Source organism: Clupea harengus, chromosome 25 (genome assembly GCF_900700415.2).
Source record: "Clupea harengus chromosome 25, Ch_v2.0.2, whole genome shotgun sequence".
NCBI classification, from domain to species: domain Eukaryota; kingdom Metazoa; phylum Chordata; class Actinopteri; order Clupeiformes; family Clupeidae; genus Clupea; species Clupea harengus.
The window spans coordinates 8,665,200-8,686,523 of record NC_045176.1 but is presented as its reverse complement, the minus strand read 5'-3'; the positions used below and the strand labels follow the sequence as shown (position 1 = coordinate 8,686,523).

The 21,324-nt window shown below is 41.4% G+C and overlaps 1 protein-coding gene across 2 annotated transcripts; it reads right to left on the bottom strand.

Annotated features, from left to right (window-relative positions):
* Nucleotides 1-10,473: 10,473 nt before the first annotated feature.
* dnajb6a (DnaJ heat shock protein family (Hsp40) member B6a) lies at nucleotides 10,474-18,312 on the bottom strand. Of its 2 annotated transcripts, none has more exons than XM_012827997.3 (10): nucleotides 18,156-18,312; nucleotides 17,094-17,195; nucleotides 16,899-17,008; nucleotides 15,785-15,856; nucleotides 15,528-15,638; nucleotides 15,005-15,163; nucleotides 13,913-14,162; nucleotides 13,546-13,616; nucleotides 11,859-12,023; nucleotides 10,474-11,769 (listed from the first exon to the last, which is right to left on the bottom strand). In XM_012827997.3, the coding sequence occupies exons 2-10, from the start codon at nucleotides 17,156-17,158 to the stop codon at nucleotides 11,699-11,701; spliced, it is 1,074 nt and encodes a 357-aa protein (XP_012683451.2). In that variant the 5' UTR covers nucleotides 17,159-17,195; nucleotides 18,156-18,312; the 3' UTR covers nucleotides 10,474-11,698. The 2 variants fall into 2 exon arrangements, with proteins under 2 accessions (XP_012683451.2, XP_042559671.1); XM_042703737.1 differs by having other exon boundaries at nucleotides 10,474-11,766.
* Nucleotides 18,313-21,324: the final 3,012 nt, after the last annotated feature.

The window sequence follows — 21,324 nt, the reverse complement described above, 5'->3', positions numbered from 1 at the left end:
ATCTCACAGAGAAGTTGCTGACGAGCTATTTGTTTTACTTTACCTATAAGACTAAGGCAATCTAAAACGCAGAAGTTGTATGTTTTGTTGATAACATGCTCGAAGGCCAAGAAGAAGAAGCAGGATGTGGTTTGGTGGTTGCCCACCTCCCCCTGGTGGTGACTCACCTTGCTTAACAGTCATGGATATCATCTGTCTTGTCATTAGTTGTTTACTGTGCGATGATGTATTTCATTAGTATCAGGCATTTTAATACCAGACAGTTGTGACCAATGCCAGTAAAGCTCTGCTAAGCCTGCTGGCACCTTGTTATGGCACTATATAAAAAAAAATTGAATTGAATTTAATTTAATTTAATTGAATTGAATGCCTTTGTCACGTGCTATAATACGACTACGCAGAAGACAGAACTCTAATCACGAAGCTAACCTTAACCTTCAGCTTATGCCTTGTCAGACTCAACTGTTTGGAAGAAAAGCTAAGTTTTCAATGGTACAGGATGACTTCATGTAGGTTACTAGTTTAGCTAAACCCCCCAACCTGGAAGCAGCAGCAGCAAACGCACTACCATTGCCCTTAACACACACCGCCACCATCACTGCCATTAACACACACCGCCACCATCACTGCCTTAACACACCACCACCACCACCACCACTGCCATAAACACACACCACCACTGCCATTAACACACACCACCACCACCACTGCCATTAACACACACCACCACCACCACTGCCATTAACACACACCACCACCACTGCCATTAACACACACCACCATCACTCCCATTAACACACACCACCACTGCCAATAACACACACCACCACCACCATTAACACACACCACCACTGCCATTAACACACACCGCCACCATCACTGCCTTAACACACCACCACCACCACCACCACTGCCATTAACACACACCACCACCACCACTGCCATTAACACACACAACCACCACCACTGCCATTAACACACACCACCACTGCCATTAACACACACCACCACCACCACTGCCATTAACACACACCACCACCACCACTGCCATTAACACACACCACCACCACCACTGCCATTAACACACACCGCCACCATCACTGCCTTAACACACCACCACCACCACCACCACTGCCATTAACACACATCACCACCACCACCACCACTACCATTAACACACACCACCATCACTCCCATTAACACACACCACCACCACCATTAACACACACCACCACTGCCATTAACACACACCACCACCACCACTGCCATTAACACACACCACCACCACTGCCATTAACACACACCACCATCACTCCCATTAACACACACCACCACTGCCAATAACACACACCACCACCACCATTAACACACACCACCACTGCCATTAACACACACCACCACCACCACTGCCATTAACACACACAACTACCACCACTGCCATTAACACACACCACCACCACCACTGCCATTAACACACACAACCACCACCACTGCCATTAACACACACAACCGCTACCACCACTGCCATTAACACACACCACCACCACTGCCATTAACACACCACCACCACCACCACCACCACTGCCATAAACACACACACCGCCACCACCACTGCCATTAACACACACCACCACCACCACCATTAACACACACCACCACCACCACTGCCATAAACACACACACCGCCACCACCACTGCCATTAACACACCACCACCACCACTGCCATTAACACATACCATCACTGCTGCCATTAACACATATAGGGTCATGTAAGACCACGCAACGTTTAAACGTCAGAATAGGGGAGATGTTGTCCCACTTCCTGGTTCCACTCTGGTGCCCTGGCTGCAGATGAAATGGAATAAACAGTAAAGAGAGTTCTTCCTATTGCCTCATCTGGATTTATTTGGAGCTCATAAAAATGCAATCGTGGGTTCTGAATAGAGCTGCAACGATTAGTCGACGTAATCGACGACGTCGATTATGAAAAATTGTCGACGATGATTTTTATTGTCGACGCGTCATAAAATATATAAAAAAAAATTTAATTTTTTTTTTTTTTTTTTTGGCAGACGCTAGCAGAGCTACCGGTAATTTTCATTCGGCATTGCAATGCACTATAGGAAGTGCGAAATAGTGCATCTTTAACTAATAAAAATTGACCATCATTGAGAAAAATGGAACAGAATCTGCAAATAGCCTAGCATACAAATCATGCACCGTTTTCTTTGCCCTCCGTTCTCGTACCTTCATGTGCTGCATATCAGAAATGGCCGACTGAAAAGCAAATTATTCTGAGACGGCTCATGTTACCATGGAAACAATAAACAAAGCTAGCTTTAGTAGCTGCTGCATATGAGATATGGCTAACAGAAAAGTTTTCTTTCTTCATTTTTCTCAATGATGGTCAATTATTAGTAGTTAAAGAAGCACTATTCCAGTATTTCAAAGAGAATGAGCTGTGGGAGCACAAGAACAGTGAGTGTCTAGCAGCAATTATCATAGACATATATGATATATCTATAACTTATAGTAAGGTTTAAGCTTACATGTTGGAAAACAGAACGTCTCATGGAGGATGCTTGCTGACGCTATTTCATAAATGTTAAGTGCAATGTAGTAAATCAGTGAATTATCAGAGTAGCCTGTATTTTCGTTTGTTCTGAATAGTTAACCTCCTCCACTTAGCATTCTTCAAACAAAAGATTGTGGAAAAAATATATATTTCATAAGTTGAATTTGAATGTCACTTGCAGCCCAGTTATTCTTGCGTTATTTTGCACTTGCAGAGGCTTGATTGCTAATTTGAGTTACTTTTAAAACTTTATTTGCACTTTCTCTTTACTTTTAAAAGCATATTTGCACTTTAATTTGTATTACTATTTCATTTATGTATTATGATTACATTTGTTACTCAAATACATTTGAAATTCAAATTCCAACATTTTGAGTCGTTATTTTAATTTGCTAGGGGAAATAATCATTAGATTAGTCGATTAATCGAAAAAATAGTCGATAGATTAATCGATTACCAAAATAATCGTTAGTTGCAGCCCTAGTTCTGAACTAAGCTAATCAAGTCAATTTTTCAAGTTCAGTTAGAGATTGAAATCCCCTCTGCCTGAGACCCTCATAAAGCCAGCAGTTACCCTCCAAGTGTTCAACCAGCAATCTGGGTTTAAGCCTGGTATGAATAAATAACCGAATCCAGCATTATGCATCTCCTGTTTTACTTGGACTATGGTAACATTGAAGTGTGAGGACACAAGGTTTCTATATTTATTTCCTTTTGGAGCACAAAAGCTAATTGTAAAGCTCGTACTTGCACTCCACCTTTGAATCCTTCCCTCTCCGCACAAAATCACAAAATCACAAAATGCTTTTACCAAAAATTTGAGTTGGCCTTAACCTTTTAAAACCTTCTACACAGAATATTATTCCCCGTACTGTGTTTCCCCCACAATGTTTTTAAAGGAACGTGCCTTCATTGTGAATTAAATGATTTGATCCCTGCTCGAGTAAGTGCTTTAGTCTAGCATCCCATAATAAAACCTATTCATATCATGAGAGACTAGCTATTGTGCTGAAAAGACAGCTGCCAATGTCCTTGCACCCTGTGCGTGAGTACTTGGCCAAAGTTTAGGTTTTCATATGAAACTGATGACTACATGCACATACTTCAGTAATTTCAAACTCTGCTTGGCAGCAGGCTAATTATTGAATGAACTGAGCAGAGGTCCTGTGCTTCCTAATGGGTCAGTGTGACAGAGAATCCAGTTTATGCTTAGAAGCTTGAGAGGAAAACCTCAAGAGCCTCAAAATGTCTCTATTAAGAGTAAAGAATAAAGATCATGCGTCATTAGAATGTGGCCATTTGGTCAGTGCACATCAGATTTCCCTACGCTTTTGTGGAGAGAATTCAGACTAGTATGTAGCAGAAAGAAAGAAATGATAAAAAAAAAAAAAAAAATCAGAACGGCACTTTTTTAGACTCTGGTTTATGCTGAGGAGACCTGTGCATGTCTGCAATGGTCTGCCAGAATGCCTAAGAATGTCTGAAACGGTGGACACCCTTTAAACGTGCACTTAAGACAAACCTCTTTAATCTCACCGATCACTCGCTGTAATACTTGTCTGTTTATTTATCTCTGGAAAATGTGTCTCTTTACAAGTGTTTGTAAACTCTCCTCTCCCCTTTTTTCCTTCTGTGAGGCGCATTGTGTTACCTCCTGGTATGAAATGTGCCGTACACGTAAAGTTTTATTTTATTTTATTTTATTTGCATGTAATGTCTACGTAAGAAAAGTGAAGGAGCCCATGGTCTCTGTGCATGCCTAACCCTATACGAAATTCACTCTGTTAGTTCTAACTTAGTGTCCCTCGCAGCTTTGTGTCCTTCTCTCTCCTCTCTTTGTTTTTCCTGTGAGAATGTGCCACGGAACGCCTGACCTCTCCAGATTAATACATTGTTTTCTCTCTAATTACATGAAACATGGAAAGGAGATTACAAATGTGTGAGGAATTCAAGCAATGCTCTGCTGGACGGATAAACCAATGTACAAAGCTGTACTAGTGCAGCAGAATGCATGGGAAATGGTGCTTTCCTTGCTCAAAGAGGGGTAAAGTCATAATCAATCATAAGATGGTCTCTTTGTGACTGTCTGTATGGCTAAGGAAAGGCTCTGGAGCAGGTATCCAAAACATTTGCCAACGAACCTAATGGCAACATTCCTACTGACATATTGGCACATTGGCCTGTGATCGGTTTAAAACCCATATTTCAGCCTACTGTTACATAGTAGTGTTTTGGTGAGTAGTCAGTCAATGTGTATTGTGGTATTTGTGGATGCTGCTTGCATGGTTTCCCCTATGAGAACTATGTCAAATTGGTAGCCCTTCATTGTACCAGTCCATTATAGACAATCAACAATCTGTCACTAGCCAATTAACAAATATACCATAGCTTTTCAGTTTATTTGTCAACCATGTCAGTTATGTATAAACTGTAGTTCAACCTTAACCCTTAATCTTGGTATGTTTTTATTCCTCACCGGCAATAACATGCACAAAAGGTTTGTGACTCTTTATAGTGGGCCGTCCATGTGACTGAAAATGATCTGTAAAGAATGTCTTTTCATTATTTATCAGGAATAAAAGATGATAACCTGATGCATGCACATTTGTCCTAAATGCATTAATTTTTTTACAATCTCTACCATAATAAAAATATGATTGACATGGTTGTGCTACAGACTATGTGTGAACCACAACCACTGCCTTGAAAATGAGCCAGTACTTATGCTCTGATTGTAGCATTTCCACCCCTCTAGTCCGCTCACCCTTCTTAGATTTGATTTAATTTTTCATGGTTTGTATTAGCTTGCTTTCCTTTTTTCCTCGTCCAAATATCAAGTGACACATCGACTGTTACAATGGAGGATTGTTGCCGTGGAATGCTTACCTGACATCACAGTTTGCTGCGCAAAGCTACTTAAAAAGTGATTAGACAGAAAGGCTTTTTCATAGGCAAAACTATAATTGCACCATGGTCACCATGACTAGGCCAAAATAATAGGCAGCCTAAAAAAAGCATGTCTCACAATACCCATTGACAAATCTGTTGACGTCATAATCGTGTAAGTATTGCTCCTCTACAGGCTTTGATGACTATTTGTCTAGTGTTCTGCATGCTACTTGCATGCTTGTTTATTGGTAGCTCTGTTACTTATTGAACGGCATGAATGCATTCAGGGCCGTACACGCAGGTACCAAGCTTACCAAGGGGGGGCACCAAAACACGAATAACTAAAAATGAGGGTTGTGGTGCCCCTCCCCTCTCCCTGTGATTTGTTTTGATCGCGGCGGGAGGGACAAGCCGTCGTGGTGGTGATATGAAGGCCTGCCTATAGGCAATGTTTTACAAATGATATGGTGTGAAGTTGTGGCGGCTAGGGATTGAGACAGAGTATAAAGCATAAAATTGTGAACCCACGAAAGCTAGGGGGGTCTGAGAGCATGCTCCCCCAAAAGGAAAAAAGAAATCAAAATGAGCCCTTAAATAGTGACTTTGTTGAATTTTGGGGAACCAAACTGACAAAATGAGACTAACCTTCGGCAGATTAAAAGTGTCAATGCATTCAGGCATTAAATGCATTCTCCTACTGATAATTGTCAAAATGGCTGTAGAAAATACTGGAATTTTCACCTAGGGTAAATGTGTTGACAATGGTTATGTCCCTGCAGGGTTTGGGAAACTTAAACAGTATTCCATTCTCCTGCCTCAGGTATATACAAATAAACCAAAGGTTTAATAAAATGAATTACATTTACTACCAATTGAGGTTATTCAATTAAAACATGACCAAAAGGGAGAGGCCAAGGTAACAATAAGTTACAACATGAAATAGCCGACCTATTTTGAGTGGAATAAGTCTGACCTACCACAAACGAAAAGTCAAACACCAGAAACTAATCTCATGCTACAAAATAGGAGGGACAAAAAGTAGAAGAAATGTCAGATGTAGAAATGAGCTGGCTTAGAAAATAAATTGTTCTAATCTCTCTTGTTGTTTGAATGCAAGGAATAATCCATCATAATTGAAGCACTGAAAGAGACCAACAGAATGTGGTAATGGTGATCAAACAGTATTTGTCAGACCTACTGTCAATCATCTTTACATGAACGTGCAAGGATGTGCACAATTGATTCAAAATAGCAAGACGCTTCTTCAAAACTAGCTTCAAAATCTGGGACAAAAGGTCAGTTGACCAATAAAAAAACAGATTACACCTATTGAAATCCATTTATGTGCTTCATGCTAATAACAATTTAACAATGTAATGGTCATTCTTTTGTGGTAGCCTATCAGGTCCACAAAGCAAAAACAAAGCAATTTCGCTTGGGGCACCCAAATGGCCTGTAGTGGCCCTTAATACATTACAGTTTTCACAGTTGTTAACACCCAAAAAGCGAAAATTCGGCACAATTTGCACAACCTTCACTTCATGTACCAATCGCTCAACCCAATTTGGCACTACTTCACACTCCTTTATCTGCATTAGACTCTGATTTTCCTTGTTTACACTCTGATGTCAATTACACATCACCTTGTTGTCAAAACACTACACACAATGTTCAGTTGTTGCACACACTTCTCAAGTAAAATCTCAAAGCATCAACCTACAACACACAAATAGTAAAATCTCTAAACATTCAGGTCGGTTGAGCAATTTGCAATGAGGACTGCAGCATAAAAGTGCCTTGAGCCTCTGTTTTGTTTGGTAAACAATGAAGAACTTTGAAGAGATCAACAACCAGAGAAGGAGAGGGGTAAGAATGAGAGGAGGAGGAAGAGGAGGACAAGAAGGACGGGGACAAGGGGGAGGAATAGGAGGACAAGGAGGAGGAGGAGTAGGACAAGGAGGAGGAAGAGGATGAGAAGGACAAGGAGAAGAAGGAGGAAGAGGAGGAGAAAGAAGAAGAAGGAGAATGGTCATCTTTAATGAGATTTGGGCCGCTGTGGTAGACCATGTGCTCAACCATGGTTTGAGCATGAGGGAGGCTGGCCAGTGTCCAACCAAATCTCAGCCGCTTCACAGTTGCCATCATTAGAAACTTCAGGATGGAGAACAGGTACGAAATCTATTTGCCTTGTGTACTGTAATACTGCATATCAATAGAATACATTGTGCTCACAGTATTTGTATTTTTCAAGACTGAAAGTGAACCACACCGTGGAGGAAGAACACACACTTTCACCGCCGAACAGGAGACTGAAATTGTAAATATGTTTTTTGAGAACAACGGTATCACACGGTTTACAGTACTGTACTGTTCTCTGTGTGTACCGAAATAAAACTTTTTTTGCTGCATATTTGTGTGCTGTTTTATGTTTGACTATGAAAAAAGTAGGCCTACACTGAGACATTTTACAAAAGGAGAAATGGCTTTCTCCAGAGACATTGTCATTCATATGTCATTCATATGTGTTCCATTTCGATGATTGTGTTTTCAATTTTGCACTGCAGTGTACTCTAAATGCTTGGTAGTGTGCAGCAAATGCTTAGTTGTGTGTACTCAATGAATGTATGTGTGTGTCTTTTGAAAATATGGCTGTGTGTACCAAATGAAAACACGAGTTCCATTTTGTGAACAGTTAAGAGATTTGATGGCAAAGAGTCATCTTGCAAAGGGAGTGTCAGGTTTAGCATTTTGTGTGTGAGGTTTTCAGTTTTCTGTGTGCAGTTTTGAGAAAGCCGTTATTGTTTTGAAAAACGTGTGTTAACAATTGTGAAAAACTGTAAATGTGTTATTGTTACAAAGATGTACTTGCTGTTTGCTATCACACTCTTATCTATCTCTTGCCGGAAATTTGGTGAACTATTGGATCTGTTTTGGGTAGGTTAGGTTGGTTGTGTAGGAGAGGTTCATGATATTCTAAGTACGTTTTCCAGTACCTCCAGCACAGTAACGTTTGTTGTGATCTGTCCCCTACCTTCTGTGGTCATATTTGCCCTGATATGATAACATTCATGTAATAGTCAGTTGAAGCGCAATTTAAATATGTTTTTATCAAATGGATTCTCTTGATAGCTGTCTGTTTAATGTGACCCGGTCATAAACATGCTCTCAAACATGTGACTTTGTTGTCTCCCACATTTGGTGTCAGACTTTTTTTTTTTTAAACCACACACATGTTGCAACCATAGTGTCTGCTAAGCTACAATACTTTACAGTGCTCATACTAGGAGATTTCAGAGTCATGAAAATGTAATTTTAAAAGGAACAACATGGTGTACATGGACCAAATGTATGGCACGGTGGCTCAGGTGCTTGCACTGCAGCCTCACAGCAAGAAGGTCATGGGTTCGATTCCCGCATGGGGCGCTGTTGGCTCTGGGGGGCAGATCCTCCCCAGACCTTCAGTGCTCAGGTGGGCTATCTCCCGGGCCTTTCTGTGTGGAGTTTGCATGTTCTCCCCGTGTTCACAAGGGGTTTCCTCCACTAAGAACTCCAACAGAAAAAAGAACAAAACACAATCCCTGACCAAAGATGGACAGTTCACTTGGTCCCCGGGCGCTTACAAGCTGCCCACTGCTCCTGGGGGGTCCTGGAGGAGGGACGATCCGGGATGGGAGAAAAGCAGAGAGTGATTTCACCGCAACTTCAGGCGTGTGTGCGTGTCCTGTGTCGCCTCCATACATGCACGTGTGTGTTCCAGTGTGTCGTGTGTACCATTAAAACCTGACAATTATTATTATTAAATGCCTGACAAAAGAGGATTTTATGGGAAATGTGAAATTACCGCTAATTTGTGCTGCACGATAATTCTAATCGCAATCGTGATGTGCGGTTACATAACCGCAAAAGGCTACGATTTAATGAAGTAAAAAATGTGCATATGTGAACGTGACAACCAATAGTACGCCGATAATAAAGAGTCTGACCTGTCACTCTGTTTACGCATAATGTCCTGAATTTTCATTGGTCATTTGGTTTTTAATTGTCAGAAATAAAAAGACGTGGGTGCGTTCTTCTACCCACTGGGCACACAAGCCCCTTATTCTGTTGCGGCGTAGTTTCTACTCTATTTAATAGCGCTACGACCATAAATTGACGACCATAAATTGCGCTTTAGCTGGCTGTTTTGCCGGTCCGGCTGTGTGTTAGGGAGGACAGTTGCCTAACAGAAGTCCTCCAAAATAAGAACCATTAGTACATGGCAATAGGGGAGGCTGATGTGTTGACCTGACAAACTTGAGAGTTGTTTTGACTCTGTAACGTTGAAAAGGCCTTGTTGTGCGTTAGGGGTCATTCAAATTGTGATTTAGTAGTGATAGCTGTAAAAAGGCCTTGTTGTGCATTGGGGGTAATTCAAATTGTGATAGCCCTAGAAAAGTGAACTTGGTGATTGCTCTTTAGCTGATAACGTATTGTGTTTTAATGAAGGACTGATTTTTGAAGTAATCAAAATAGACACAATTCAAAATTTGAATTACACACATCACACGGTGGATGGCAAATACAGGTGGTTAATTAAGGTGTTGATAGATTTTTGAATTCAACTAAAGCGTTGGACATACATTAAAAGGCTGGGCTGTGTGCAGTGTAGTAGTCACATACAAGTGGTCTTTTCCGATCAATGTTGCAATTTCTGACACCTCGTGTGAGTAAGATCTAGGGATTTGAGGTGTGTGCGCATGAAAGAGAGGAAGGGGGAGAAGAGAAATCTGTGTGTGTGCAAGTGGGTGTGAAAAAGTGTGTGCATTTCACTGACAACGAGAACCTAGAGACACAGGGGCATTGTACACATGTTTGGCTCAAGGCCACCTGGTTGGGGTGAGACAGCTAGGAAAATAGTTCAAGGTTAGCCACTGCAGTCTGTGAGGTGGCTCTGTCACAAACAGAAAAAACAGCATTGGAGGCAGTTGTTGGACAGTATCTAATGCGAGCAGAGATGGCGAAAAAATTGTGTAAAAAAACGGTCTGAAAGAACATTCAAGAAACATGACTCCATGGCCTCTGCACGGGACATATGACCCTAGGTTATTGACTTAAAGTTCAAGATCATAAAATAAGGGACAGCAGTGGAAAAAGGCAGAGAAAAAAACAAGTAGAATTAGAGACATTAAACTGAGACTTGACTGGGAAATAAAAAAAACTGTGTTTAAAGCAGATTAGCATCCTGTATCCAACATGCTCTTTTCAAACAGACAAGGAGCTTCATCTTCAGGACCCGGATTGGCCAGACCTCCCGTCAATCAACTCCTCTAGGTCAGGAACTGGCCAAACAGAAGCGAAGGTACCATTTCATACCTTACCCTTCTGTTTAAGTACAACACTGACTCACTCCACTGTACATTTGAAGAAGCCATGTAAGTAAAGAGGTGCCGTTATTTCCTGCAGAATGAAAGAGATATCCAGCCTCGTGGAGAAGCAGCATAACCTCCTGAAGCTGATCGTGCAAAAGATGGAAGTATCGAAGGGGTATGGGAGGAATATTGATGTGTCCAATGTTTTTAATTACTGTGTGTGACAATAGGCAACTACTACACAACTAAGGAGATGCATTCTGTCAAAGGTGAAAATATTTATTAATAACTCTTTAAATAGAACATAAGACAGTGTAAAACTTGACTTCTGTAATAAAGGTTATACAACATAAGATAAAGGAAAAAATAGTCATACCACAAGTTTTATTTGTGCAACACACCACGGGACCTAAGTGAAGTAACACTGCTTTAACTATGCGAAGTGCCATTTATGGAACTTCCAATGGTTTATGTTTGAGTACCTCCAATCAAACTACAGTAAATCAAAGGGATATGTGAAAGGAGTCTTTCCCAAGACCCTGATGAAGAATATAGCAAGCTAGTCGCGAGAGGTTTATATTCTCCCCCCCTCTGAAAACTGAAAATCTAAAGCGATCAATTACAATAGTCAATCTGTACTGCAAGTCAGTAGGAGCAATGATCTTCATACATAGTCATATTTAAGACATATTTCCTGCATCTTAGTAAAAACCCCCTTAGTGTTACGTAGGCCACAGGTTGAGATCTTGCAGTTACCTGACTGAAGAAAGTGCACATAATAAACGTGTTAAACATCAGGTGGTGTGCATCGCGATGAGCTGCACCGGAGAGTTCACCTGCATTCTGCCATTGGTTCTACTACCACACGCATCAGTGACTGACGGGTCATACTGCCTTGTGCTTCTTTCCTCCCTCCTGCTCTGCTTGCTTCTTCCTTTTCATATCCACTCGTCCTGCTGGCAAAAGAATACACCCCGGTTAACCCCACGCGTACTGAAACCAAAATGTGGTCCTGAGTGGGTATGCTGTATAAAATGGCACTCACCCCGAGCTGGAGCTGGACCGTGCTGGTGCTGGTGCTGGTGCTCAGTCTTGGGAGTGGGCCGCTCGGCTGAAGAACTCTTGGAGCTGTGCGAGGATGAGGAGGAGCCAGGGTGTGCTTCCTCCTTGCGCCCATGTCCCTCCTCCAGGGCCAACCCCGGAGCTTTATCTATGGGAGAAGGTGTAGCACGTCAGGGACAGGGAAGGGGTCAAGATTGAGAGGTTTATACCCATACACTGTACAATAAGGTGATACTTGTATTGTAATCGGTCACAGGCAACATGAACTATGTATATAATATCCATTATATACATCAGTTTATTTGACATCAATACTGTAGGATTGTCCACAAACCATGCAGGATGGATCGTTTCATCAATAAAACTAAGTCACGAGCAAAATTGAAAATTTAGTAAAAATGTTATACTGTACCTTGAAAGATCCAGACATTTGCACTTTCAAAGCACAATAAAAAACACACATCGCTTGTTAGTAAGAGGCCATGCATGTGCTAATCTTCACTTTTTGACGTCTTTTGACAAAAAACAAAATAGCCAAAAAACCAGTCTTAACAAATACTATTACTGGGGAATGTGTCTTAGTAAAAAAAAAAAAAAAAAAGATACGCCCGAGAGTCACAATTTAAAAGTAGGAATTTTATGTGGAACTTTCTTTCCACTATTTTCTCTATTAAATAAAGTAACTCTTTTTTTTCCCTTCTCCTGTATGAACAGATGTACTACAAGTGTTCACATTATTGAACAGCACGTCCACCATACTCTCCTCTCCACTACATGAACTAGTTGAAACACAACATTGACACAAACCGTAACCAGTAAAAGGTCCTTCAAAGGACTGGTTGAAGCATGCACACACGAAAGCAGTTGTGGGTGTCAGTGGATTAGGTTAAAACTCGACATGGACATCACACAGTAGCCAAAGCTCCCACATCCCCATAAAAGGATGAAACTCATTTATTGATCCCAAATTGTCTTACAAAGTACACAAAAGTCCCTATATTCATAGATCACGAATATCATCACTTTTGATTTCAGAATGGTTACGTCATAATAACATTAAGACTATTAACATTTGTTGGCATACATGCGTACATGAAAAAGAAAAAGAAAAAACATTTGACTAAAAATTGCATATTGTTACATTTTAATGACTGCCAGCATTTACATAAAATAAGTTTAAATAAAAGGGTAAGACAAGTTTCAAAAGACTAACATAGAGTTACGTTCATCCAATTCAGCACGGTTTTCAACACTCGATGTAGTCATGCTTTTTCTAGTTAAATGCATGATGTAATGCTTGCCATAAGTCACTACCCACACTACCCCAGGATGTTTGGACCCATGAAAAAAAAACTGTGGTACAGCCAAGTGCAAACAGACAATAGGGAAATCCAAACAGACAACTCAAGTCATACAATATCATGGTCCCCAAATTAAGGTAAATGCACTGACTACACCCTGTGCTAAAACCACTGACAGCGGTCCAAATAAATACATTAAACAGAAATTATAAAAGAAAAATGAGGTCTTTCATCTAAAGAGACTAACATGGAATTAGAACTCAGATGTACACATATCAGTACAATGCTTCTATGGACACAGAGTTCAAGTCTACGCAGAAGACCTCCCGTGGTCTTACTTATTATCCAATCGCAGGAGCTGTTCCTTACCATTAATGGTTAAAGATTTTAAGTGTCCGTCCTCTTCCACTTCCACTCGCTCCTCTCCATTCTCTATAATTCTGGGCAGGAGAGAGGGGGAGGGCAGGAGAGAGAGAGAATGAGAGCGAAAGAGAGAGAGAGAGAGAGAGAGAGAAACACTGAGTAATGCTAGTCATTACGAGCCATACACATCACCTCCTAGCTAAATACATGTTAGGTGGCAGAGTGTGAGTACACAAAAAATGCAGACTTCAAGAGGGTCAAGACTCCACAGTGCCTTGGATATGCCTGAGGCCTGCATTCTGCTCAAAGCCATGCATTTCAGCATGCAGCAACTGGAAAAGAGGGCACTACAGAGGAAGTAATGAAGGGATACCTTTTTGTTGTGATTTTCCTGCCGTTGATGAATTTGGTGGAGCTGGACACAGAGCGGAAGCTGCCCATCCCTCCGCCGCCGCCGCCGCCACCCCCTCCTCCCCCGAAAGAGGAAGAGGAGAAGGAGGTGAAGCCTCCACCCATGTGTCCCATGTGTCCCATTTGTCCCATTTGTCCCATATGTCCCATATGCCCCATGTGTCCCATATGTCCCATGTGTCCAATGGCCCCAAATGGAGAAAAGCCTACACCTACAGACAAGGAGGGGAAACATATCAGCACAATGCCAGGCAGCCAGGCACGTCACGTTTTATGGTACAAAAAAAAACGCATCACTGTGTCACTGCCGAAAAGAGTCAGTTAGCACGCTAGTTCCAAAAGCAATCCTGTGTAAGCAACTGACTGTCCTGTCGGAAACATATTTGTAAAACAACTAGTGAAGACAGCGTCTCACGTGGAGCAAGAATGTGCTTAAAAAGATATGGCGCTTACAAAAAATGTCGGCAAACACAGGCAACACCACAGAGCTGACCGACTGCACACAAGCACAATTTTACAACAGAAGGCTGCACTGTCTGCTTAGACTCCTGTAGACAGCACTGAAAGCATTAGGCATTTATCTAACTTTAAGCAAATCTTAGTATGCTAACTCTATTAGCATACATCAGCTACCTTGTTGCCCTGCATAACCATACTCATGCACTGATAAACCCAGAGTTCAATATTGTTTATGAATTAAAATTCCTTCAAATGATTAAAAAGGAATTGCTTATAAATGAGTGAAAACATCTTCAATTGTGCAGAGTGTATTTACAATTACTACTTGATACTGTAATGTCATAATACTAATAGTAACTATTCAGGAAGGTAGCATAACATAGCGGAGAGTACCACAAACGTGTACATGTTCCCAATAGTCTGGTAAAACTGGATTCTTCCTGGGGATATATACTTGTATTTGCAGAATAATTATGTTAAATGACAGAGCTACCAGAGCTACCTCAAACAGCCATCATTATCTGTGGATGGGTAATTCCATGACTGAAATCCCCTAATCCACAACTACAATAACAGCCCAGTCATGCATCCTCACTTGGTTCAAATGCTGAAAACCCTGCGCCAAATGGTGGGAACCCCCCGAATCCCCCGAAGAAGGGTCCTGCCGTTCGGCTCCGGCTCACGCCCCGATGGTGCCGTCGGCCACCACCGAAGAAGTCGTCGGCAAAGAATTCTTCGCCAAAGGGGTCTCCACCTGCCACGGCACAGAGAAAAATCAGACGCCATTCTCACACTCTCTCACATGGCTTATGTCAGGGGTGTCAAACTCATTTTATTTAAGGGGCCACATACTGCCCGCTTTGATCTCAAGTGGGCCAGACCAGTAAAACCATAGCATAATTAATAACGCTTACATAACGACAATATTTCTCTATGTTTAAATAGGTGAAGGTTTTTGGATGATAAACCCTATTTTAAGGTATTTCTTTATTTTTGTCTTTCTGTAATTTTCACACTTAGCAAAAGTCATCCGGCGGGCCGAGCTAGACCCCCTGGTGGGCCGGATCCGGATGTTTGACACGCCTGGCTTATATGGTCTCACTTCATGTACCACTCACCGAAGAAATCAGCAAATGGATCACGTCCCCCAAAGAATTCTCTGAAGACATCTTCTGGATTGCGGAATGTAAAGCCCCCACTGAAGTGGTCGCCATTGGAGTAATGCCCACCTGCTCACAGTGAACACAGAAAGTCAGCCAGTGTAAACCACACAGATACTGTTTATTTTGAAAGACACAATCAAACAGAAAAGAAGCAAAGGGTAGGTTATAACATATAATGAGTTGTTAAAAATACAAATGAATGCGATAATTACCTCCACCACCACCACCACCGCCGACTGTTAAGCCCTCTTTTCCATAACGGTCATACGTTTTTCGTTTGTTGGCTATAAAAAAAACAAGGCTGTTAGTAAACTACGGTCAAAGACGGTATTAATTACTACACAAAGTAAACATAAGGGGAACATTATGGGAAACACATTAAAAAGGAATTCTGGAGCAAGACCTAATACAGCCACATGCCAGCCTATGACTATAAAGTTGTTAATGGCTTTATAATCATGCTCCTCCCTCACACCAATCAAAAGAACTAAACCAGAATAAAATTAACATTCATTGGTAAGACACGTATTTACACGTCTTTACGTTTACACGTATTACTGGTTCCACATGTATGGTTGTCAAACTAAATCTGAAACTTGAAGGGAGTTCCCATACATATGACTGAATAACTGCCAATCCACCTAGGGAGTTAATCGTCTCTCAAAAGGTGAAACTGTGAAAAGTTGTAACTGATATTATTTTGTCATCCTTCAACATATATGTGCAGCAATAGAGATATGAAGTATGAAGCCCATAATTCCAATCTCGTGTCTCTTTTGTGGTTTCCACTTGTTCTGGTAAACAGAGGCTTATAAACATCTGGTCTGTCTCATCTGGGTTTACAGCGTATATTATTCTTAGAACAGAAAAAGGTTTTTTTTTTTTTATTACCCTGACGAAAACAATTAAGCAAGACTGCTTGTGAGGCATACGTTGCATTGTCAAGTTCGGAGATCATTTTGTTTTTAGTTTCCCCTCGACCTCCTATTTGCATACAGAACGCTCCAGGGCGATTCTAACAGGCTCCAGAAGTGTTCTGTGGATCTGAATGCACAAAGTGCGTGTAGTCAACAGCGCAGTAAGCAAGTTTTGAAAATCGCACTGTATCACCTGTAACATGTGTGTATTGAACCGCAGGGCCCTTCCAGAATGTTCCAGTAATATACCTTGTATCGTTTTTTCCCCTAATGGCTTGATATGCACAGCATTGCAAATGAACCAGGCCCCCAATAAATACATAAAATGGCAGTAAAGTATTACACAGAGGCAAACACACCCTTCAGCGCACATCTATATGTCCATACTCCGGAAGCTTCTATAACTTACTGTCTGAAAGGACTTCATAGGCCTCTGAAATCTCTTTGAACCTTCGCTCCGCCTCGTCTTTGTTGTCAGGGTTTTTATCAGGGTGCCATTTGAGAGCAAGTTTTCTGTATCTACACAGAACACAGAATGCAAACATTATGTACTACTGTTCAATCCTGCAACGTATTAAAAACTAAATATTCACAATGTACTTACGATTTTTTAATGTCCTCTGGAGATGAATTCCTTTGCACACCTAAAATCTGGTAGTATTCCACCATGTTGCTGAGAAAATCTAAAATTTAAATTTCAGAGAGCCTGCAAAATTGAAACGCCTTTTGAGAAACAATTTGAAGAAATATGAAAAACACAGCAGTGTGCTATTTGTTCAAATATTGACAGAAAAAAGAACACATACGCTGACAACAGAACGACACATAACTTTTGGATAATCGGACTTTGAGGTTAGGCATTTAGCAGCAAGTGATTTCAAAACCGAGTGTCTTGCTCCATTCTATAGATGCTCATGGTTCTAGATTACAGCCATGGCTTTGACCTGGATGATAATTGGGCTACTTTTGATAATTACTAGAATACGCAATGATGACAGTTCATATGGCAGAAAAATTTGACGGCCCTTTGCATAGCTATTCTTATCTTTCTCTTGAGAAAAATACACAGCCATTTGGGAGATAAGTATCTAAGCTATGGATACCATAGCTAGCGAATAAAGATAGCTACCAAAACAGAAGGAACGTTAACGGTAACATTTGTAAACAACAACAAAGCGAGTGTCTTGGATGTATCTACGAACTGTCCCTACGTGTAAATAGTGCTGCCTGGTGCAACACAGAAGTGGAAGTAAACACTACAGTAGTTAAATGACAATACAAACCAGCTAGCTTCAAGCTAGCAGGAAATCTGCACCCCCGACCCACTTAACCTTAGCATTTTTGCTCGCGAAACGTAATCTGTAGTTAATGCAATTTAATGATACATCCGCGCTTCGATCAACACGAGACATTTCAAATGAGAAGTTTAATCAATCATCACACCTAGCTTCCCTGGCTGTCGAAAAGAGACACTAAACATTAACATCAGTTATCACAGCCTAGCTTTTCTGTATGCAGCTAGCTGAGCTACCGCTAGTTAGCCGACTCGCAATCGGTAATGTGTTGACATAAGACGGCACACCAATATGCCGCCAAATGCCTTACGGCTAAGGACAAAGCAAAGAGGTAATAAACATGTAATGGTTTGAACAGCCTATATATTTACCTGACTGTGCCGTCTGGGTCTTTCTTTGGTCTATTCAATACTGTTCAATACGTTTTTGTAACTAGAGTAACAGCTTAGTAGTGTAGACACCAACCCTTTGCTTGTAGCTGCCTATCTGCGATATTCCTGACGAATCAATGGGCGTCGCCATGACACTTCAGTATTTCCGTTTGTTGTTTTCTATTTCCGTCCGACGCTGCTTTGAAACAGGAACAGCTAGGATGGCTTGTAGTTTTACAAATTAAAATAATTCACAAAAAGGGTAAGCTATGTAGCCTATGTGCCGTTTTCATTCTGTGGACAAAAAAAGTCCATTAAAAACACCATGATCCTGAGCTGCACCTTAAACTACAGCATAATAGCATAATAATTAGATAAGCGGTAAGACCCTATGATTTATGGTAGGCTATTGACATTAAACAGATAGTATGGTTTAAATGGGTTTTTTGAGATGTACACTAAATTACACTCACCGGCCACTTCATTAGGTACACCTTGCTAGTAGCAGGTTGGACCTTCTTTTGCCTTCAGAACTGTTAATTATTTGTGGCATAGATTCAACAAGGCGCTGGAAACATTCCTCAGAGATTTTCCATATTTTTCCATATTGACATGAGAGCATCACGCAGTTGCTGCAGATTTGTCGGCTGCACATCCATAATGCGAATCTCCTGTTCCACCACATCTCAAAGGTGCTCTATTGGATTGAGATCTGGTGATTGTGGAGGCCACTGGAGTACAGTGAACTCATTGTCATGTTCAAGAAACCAGTTTGAGATGATTTGAGCTTTGTGACATGGCACATTATCCTGCTGGAAGAAGCCATCAGAAGATGGGTACAATGTGGTCATAAAGGAATGGACATGGTCAGCAACATTACTCAGATAGGCTGTGGCATTTAAACGATGCTCAATTGGTACTAAAGGGGCCCAAAGTGTGCCAAGAAAATATCCCCCACACCATTACACCACCAGCAGCTGCCTGAACCGTTGATTGAAGGCAGGATGGATCCATGCTTTCATGTTGTTTATGCCAAATTCTGACCCTACCACCTGAATGTCACAACAGAAATTGAGACTCATCAGACCAGGCAAAATTTTTCTATTGTCCAATTTTGGTGAGCCTGTGTGAATTGTAGCCTCAGTTTCCTGTTTGTAGCTGACAGGAGGGCCACCCGATGTCGTCTTCTGCTGCTGTAGCCCATCTGCTTCAAGGTTCAATGTGTTGTGCGTTCAGAGATGCTCTTCTGCATACCTTGGTTGTAACGAGTGGTTATTTCAGTTACTGCTGCCTTTTTCTATCATCTTGAACCAGTCTGGCCATTCTTCTCTGACCTCTGGCATCAACAAGGCATTTTCGCCCAGCCCAGCGCCCTGTAACCCTAGAGATGGTGATGCGTGAAAATCCCAGTAGATCAGCAGTTTCTGAAATACTCAGACTGTCAGGCACAGGTAAACCAGGCCACGTTCAAAGTCACTTAAATCACCTTTCTTCCCCATTCTGATGTTTGGTTTGAATTTAAGATCCTCCATGTTCACACGCCTAAATGCATTGAGTTTCTGCCAAGTGATTGGCTGATTAGATATTTACTTTAACAAGCAGTTGAACCGGTGTACCTAATGAAGTGGCCGGTGAGTGTATATGACTGTACTGCCATGAAACACATACATGCTGGTGTTAACATTGGCACAATTCCTTTTCAATTCATTTTATATCAAAATCGGCATTTAAGTTTAAACACCATATGAACTTACTGACTTAATTCATCCCTATATTAAAGTCTCCTTCAGCCCAAATCTGGGGGCTGTGCTGGTGTGCTCACCACTGGTCTTAGCACTGTCCAGCTGTGTTTGGATCAGTTTTCTCTGTCTCGTGTTTGCCCAAGCTGTCCTCTGCTTTTCTATGCAGGGTAGCACGATGAGTCACTGCTTTAATACTCCTAGGGCCAGGTGTCTGCCCTCCATCTGACTTTCCAGAGTCGTTATCTATGGCCCCGCCCCCTCTAAAATGGGGAGACGCGAGATCAACCCTACCACACCTGAATGACCCCATGGAGAGACGCGAGATCAATCCTGCCACACCTGAATGACCCCATGGTTGATAATGAGAATGCTGCTGTTTAGTGATCAATGGCATCATAATCCCTAATTCCTGTACTGGGGCCTGTATTCCTTTTCTCTCCTGCCTTTCTCTCTCGTTTTCCTCTCTATCTTTTTGCATCAGGAAGCTTTCTATCTTTTTCAGCCTGTCCTTTACCCTCCTAATTTCTTTAGTTCCCCTTTCTGTTTCTTTTAGTAAACACTATTACTGGGTGCTGTCCTTCCACCTCTAATTCATCACCATCATTACTATCCTCTTTGAATCCACCCCAGTCTCTAACCTGCTTCACCTTGTTCTGTATGGCTTTTTCCAGTGAGTGCCCCCATCTGCCAGTGCCATTCACTCTTCAAATCCAGCAGTTAAGCCTCCACAAATACCACAGACGTGATGGCTGAGAGCCAGTCCATTATGTTGGTCACGTCTCGTAGATAACCTTTTTTCTTACAGAGGTTCAAGTGAACAATACATTTCAATTTTCACATTTCAAGATGGCCTGTGCATGGGTTGCAATATTACAATGGACTGGTCCAAGGACCGATTTGGTTTGTCAAACAAAGTTAAGCCCAGTCAAGCTAATTTGAGACAGTAATTTAGGCTACAGTAGTGGGCATTGTTATCAGGGAGAAGATGTAGTACTGGTGATACATCTGCACAATTTCTTTCCCCATTGAGTACAGATTCATCGCAGAGTCAGGAATAGACACAGGTTTATGATATTGCATTGCTGCAGAAATGAATGTTATACTCTGTTAATATTTAGTTTGAATTTACAAAAAAATGCTCCATTGTTCACATACAGTATACATGTGTTGTTACATAGAACTCTTCAATCAGTCTATCTTTAGTGCCTTACCTTGTCTAATGAAGTGGTAGCAATAGTGACCTCAGTGGTAGAAGAGTTCTTAACAGCCATTTTGAGAACGGGTCTCAGATTCAAAATGAGATTGGTCAGTGGGATGAGACCCAGCATATAAACAGTACATGCTCAGTAGATTCACTTTGACACCCTAGGTTTTCCCGTGTAATGATCCCATAACAGAGAACCAAACAGGTACATATTTAGAGATAA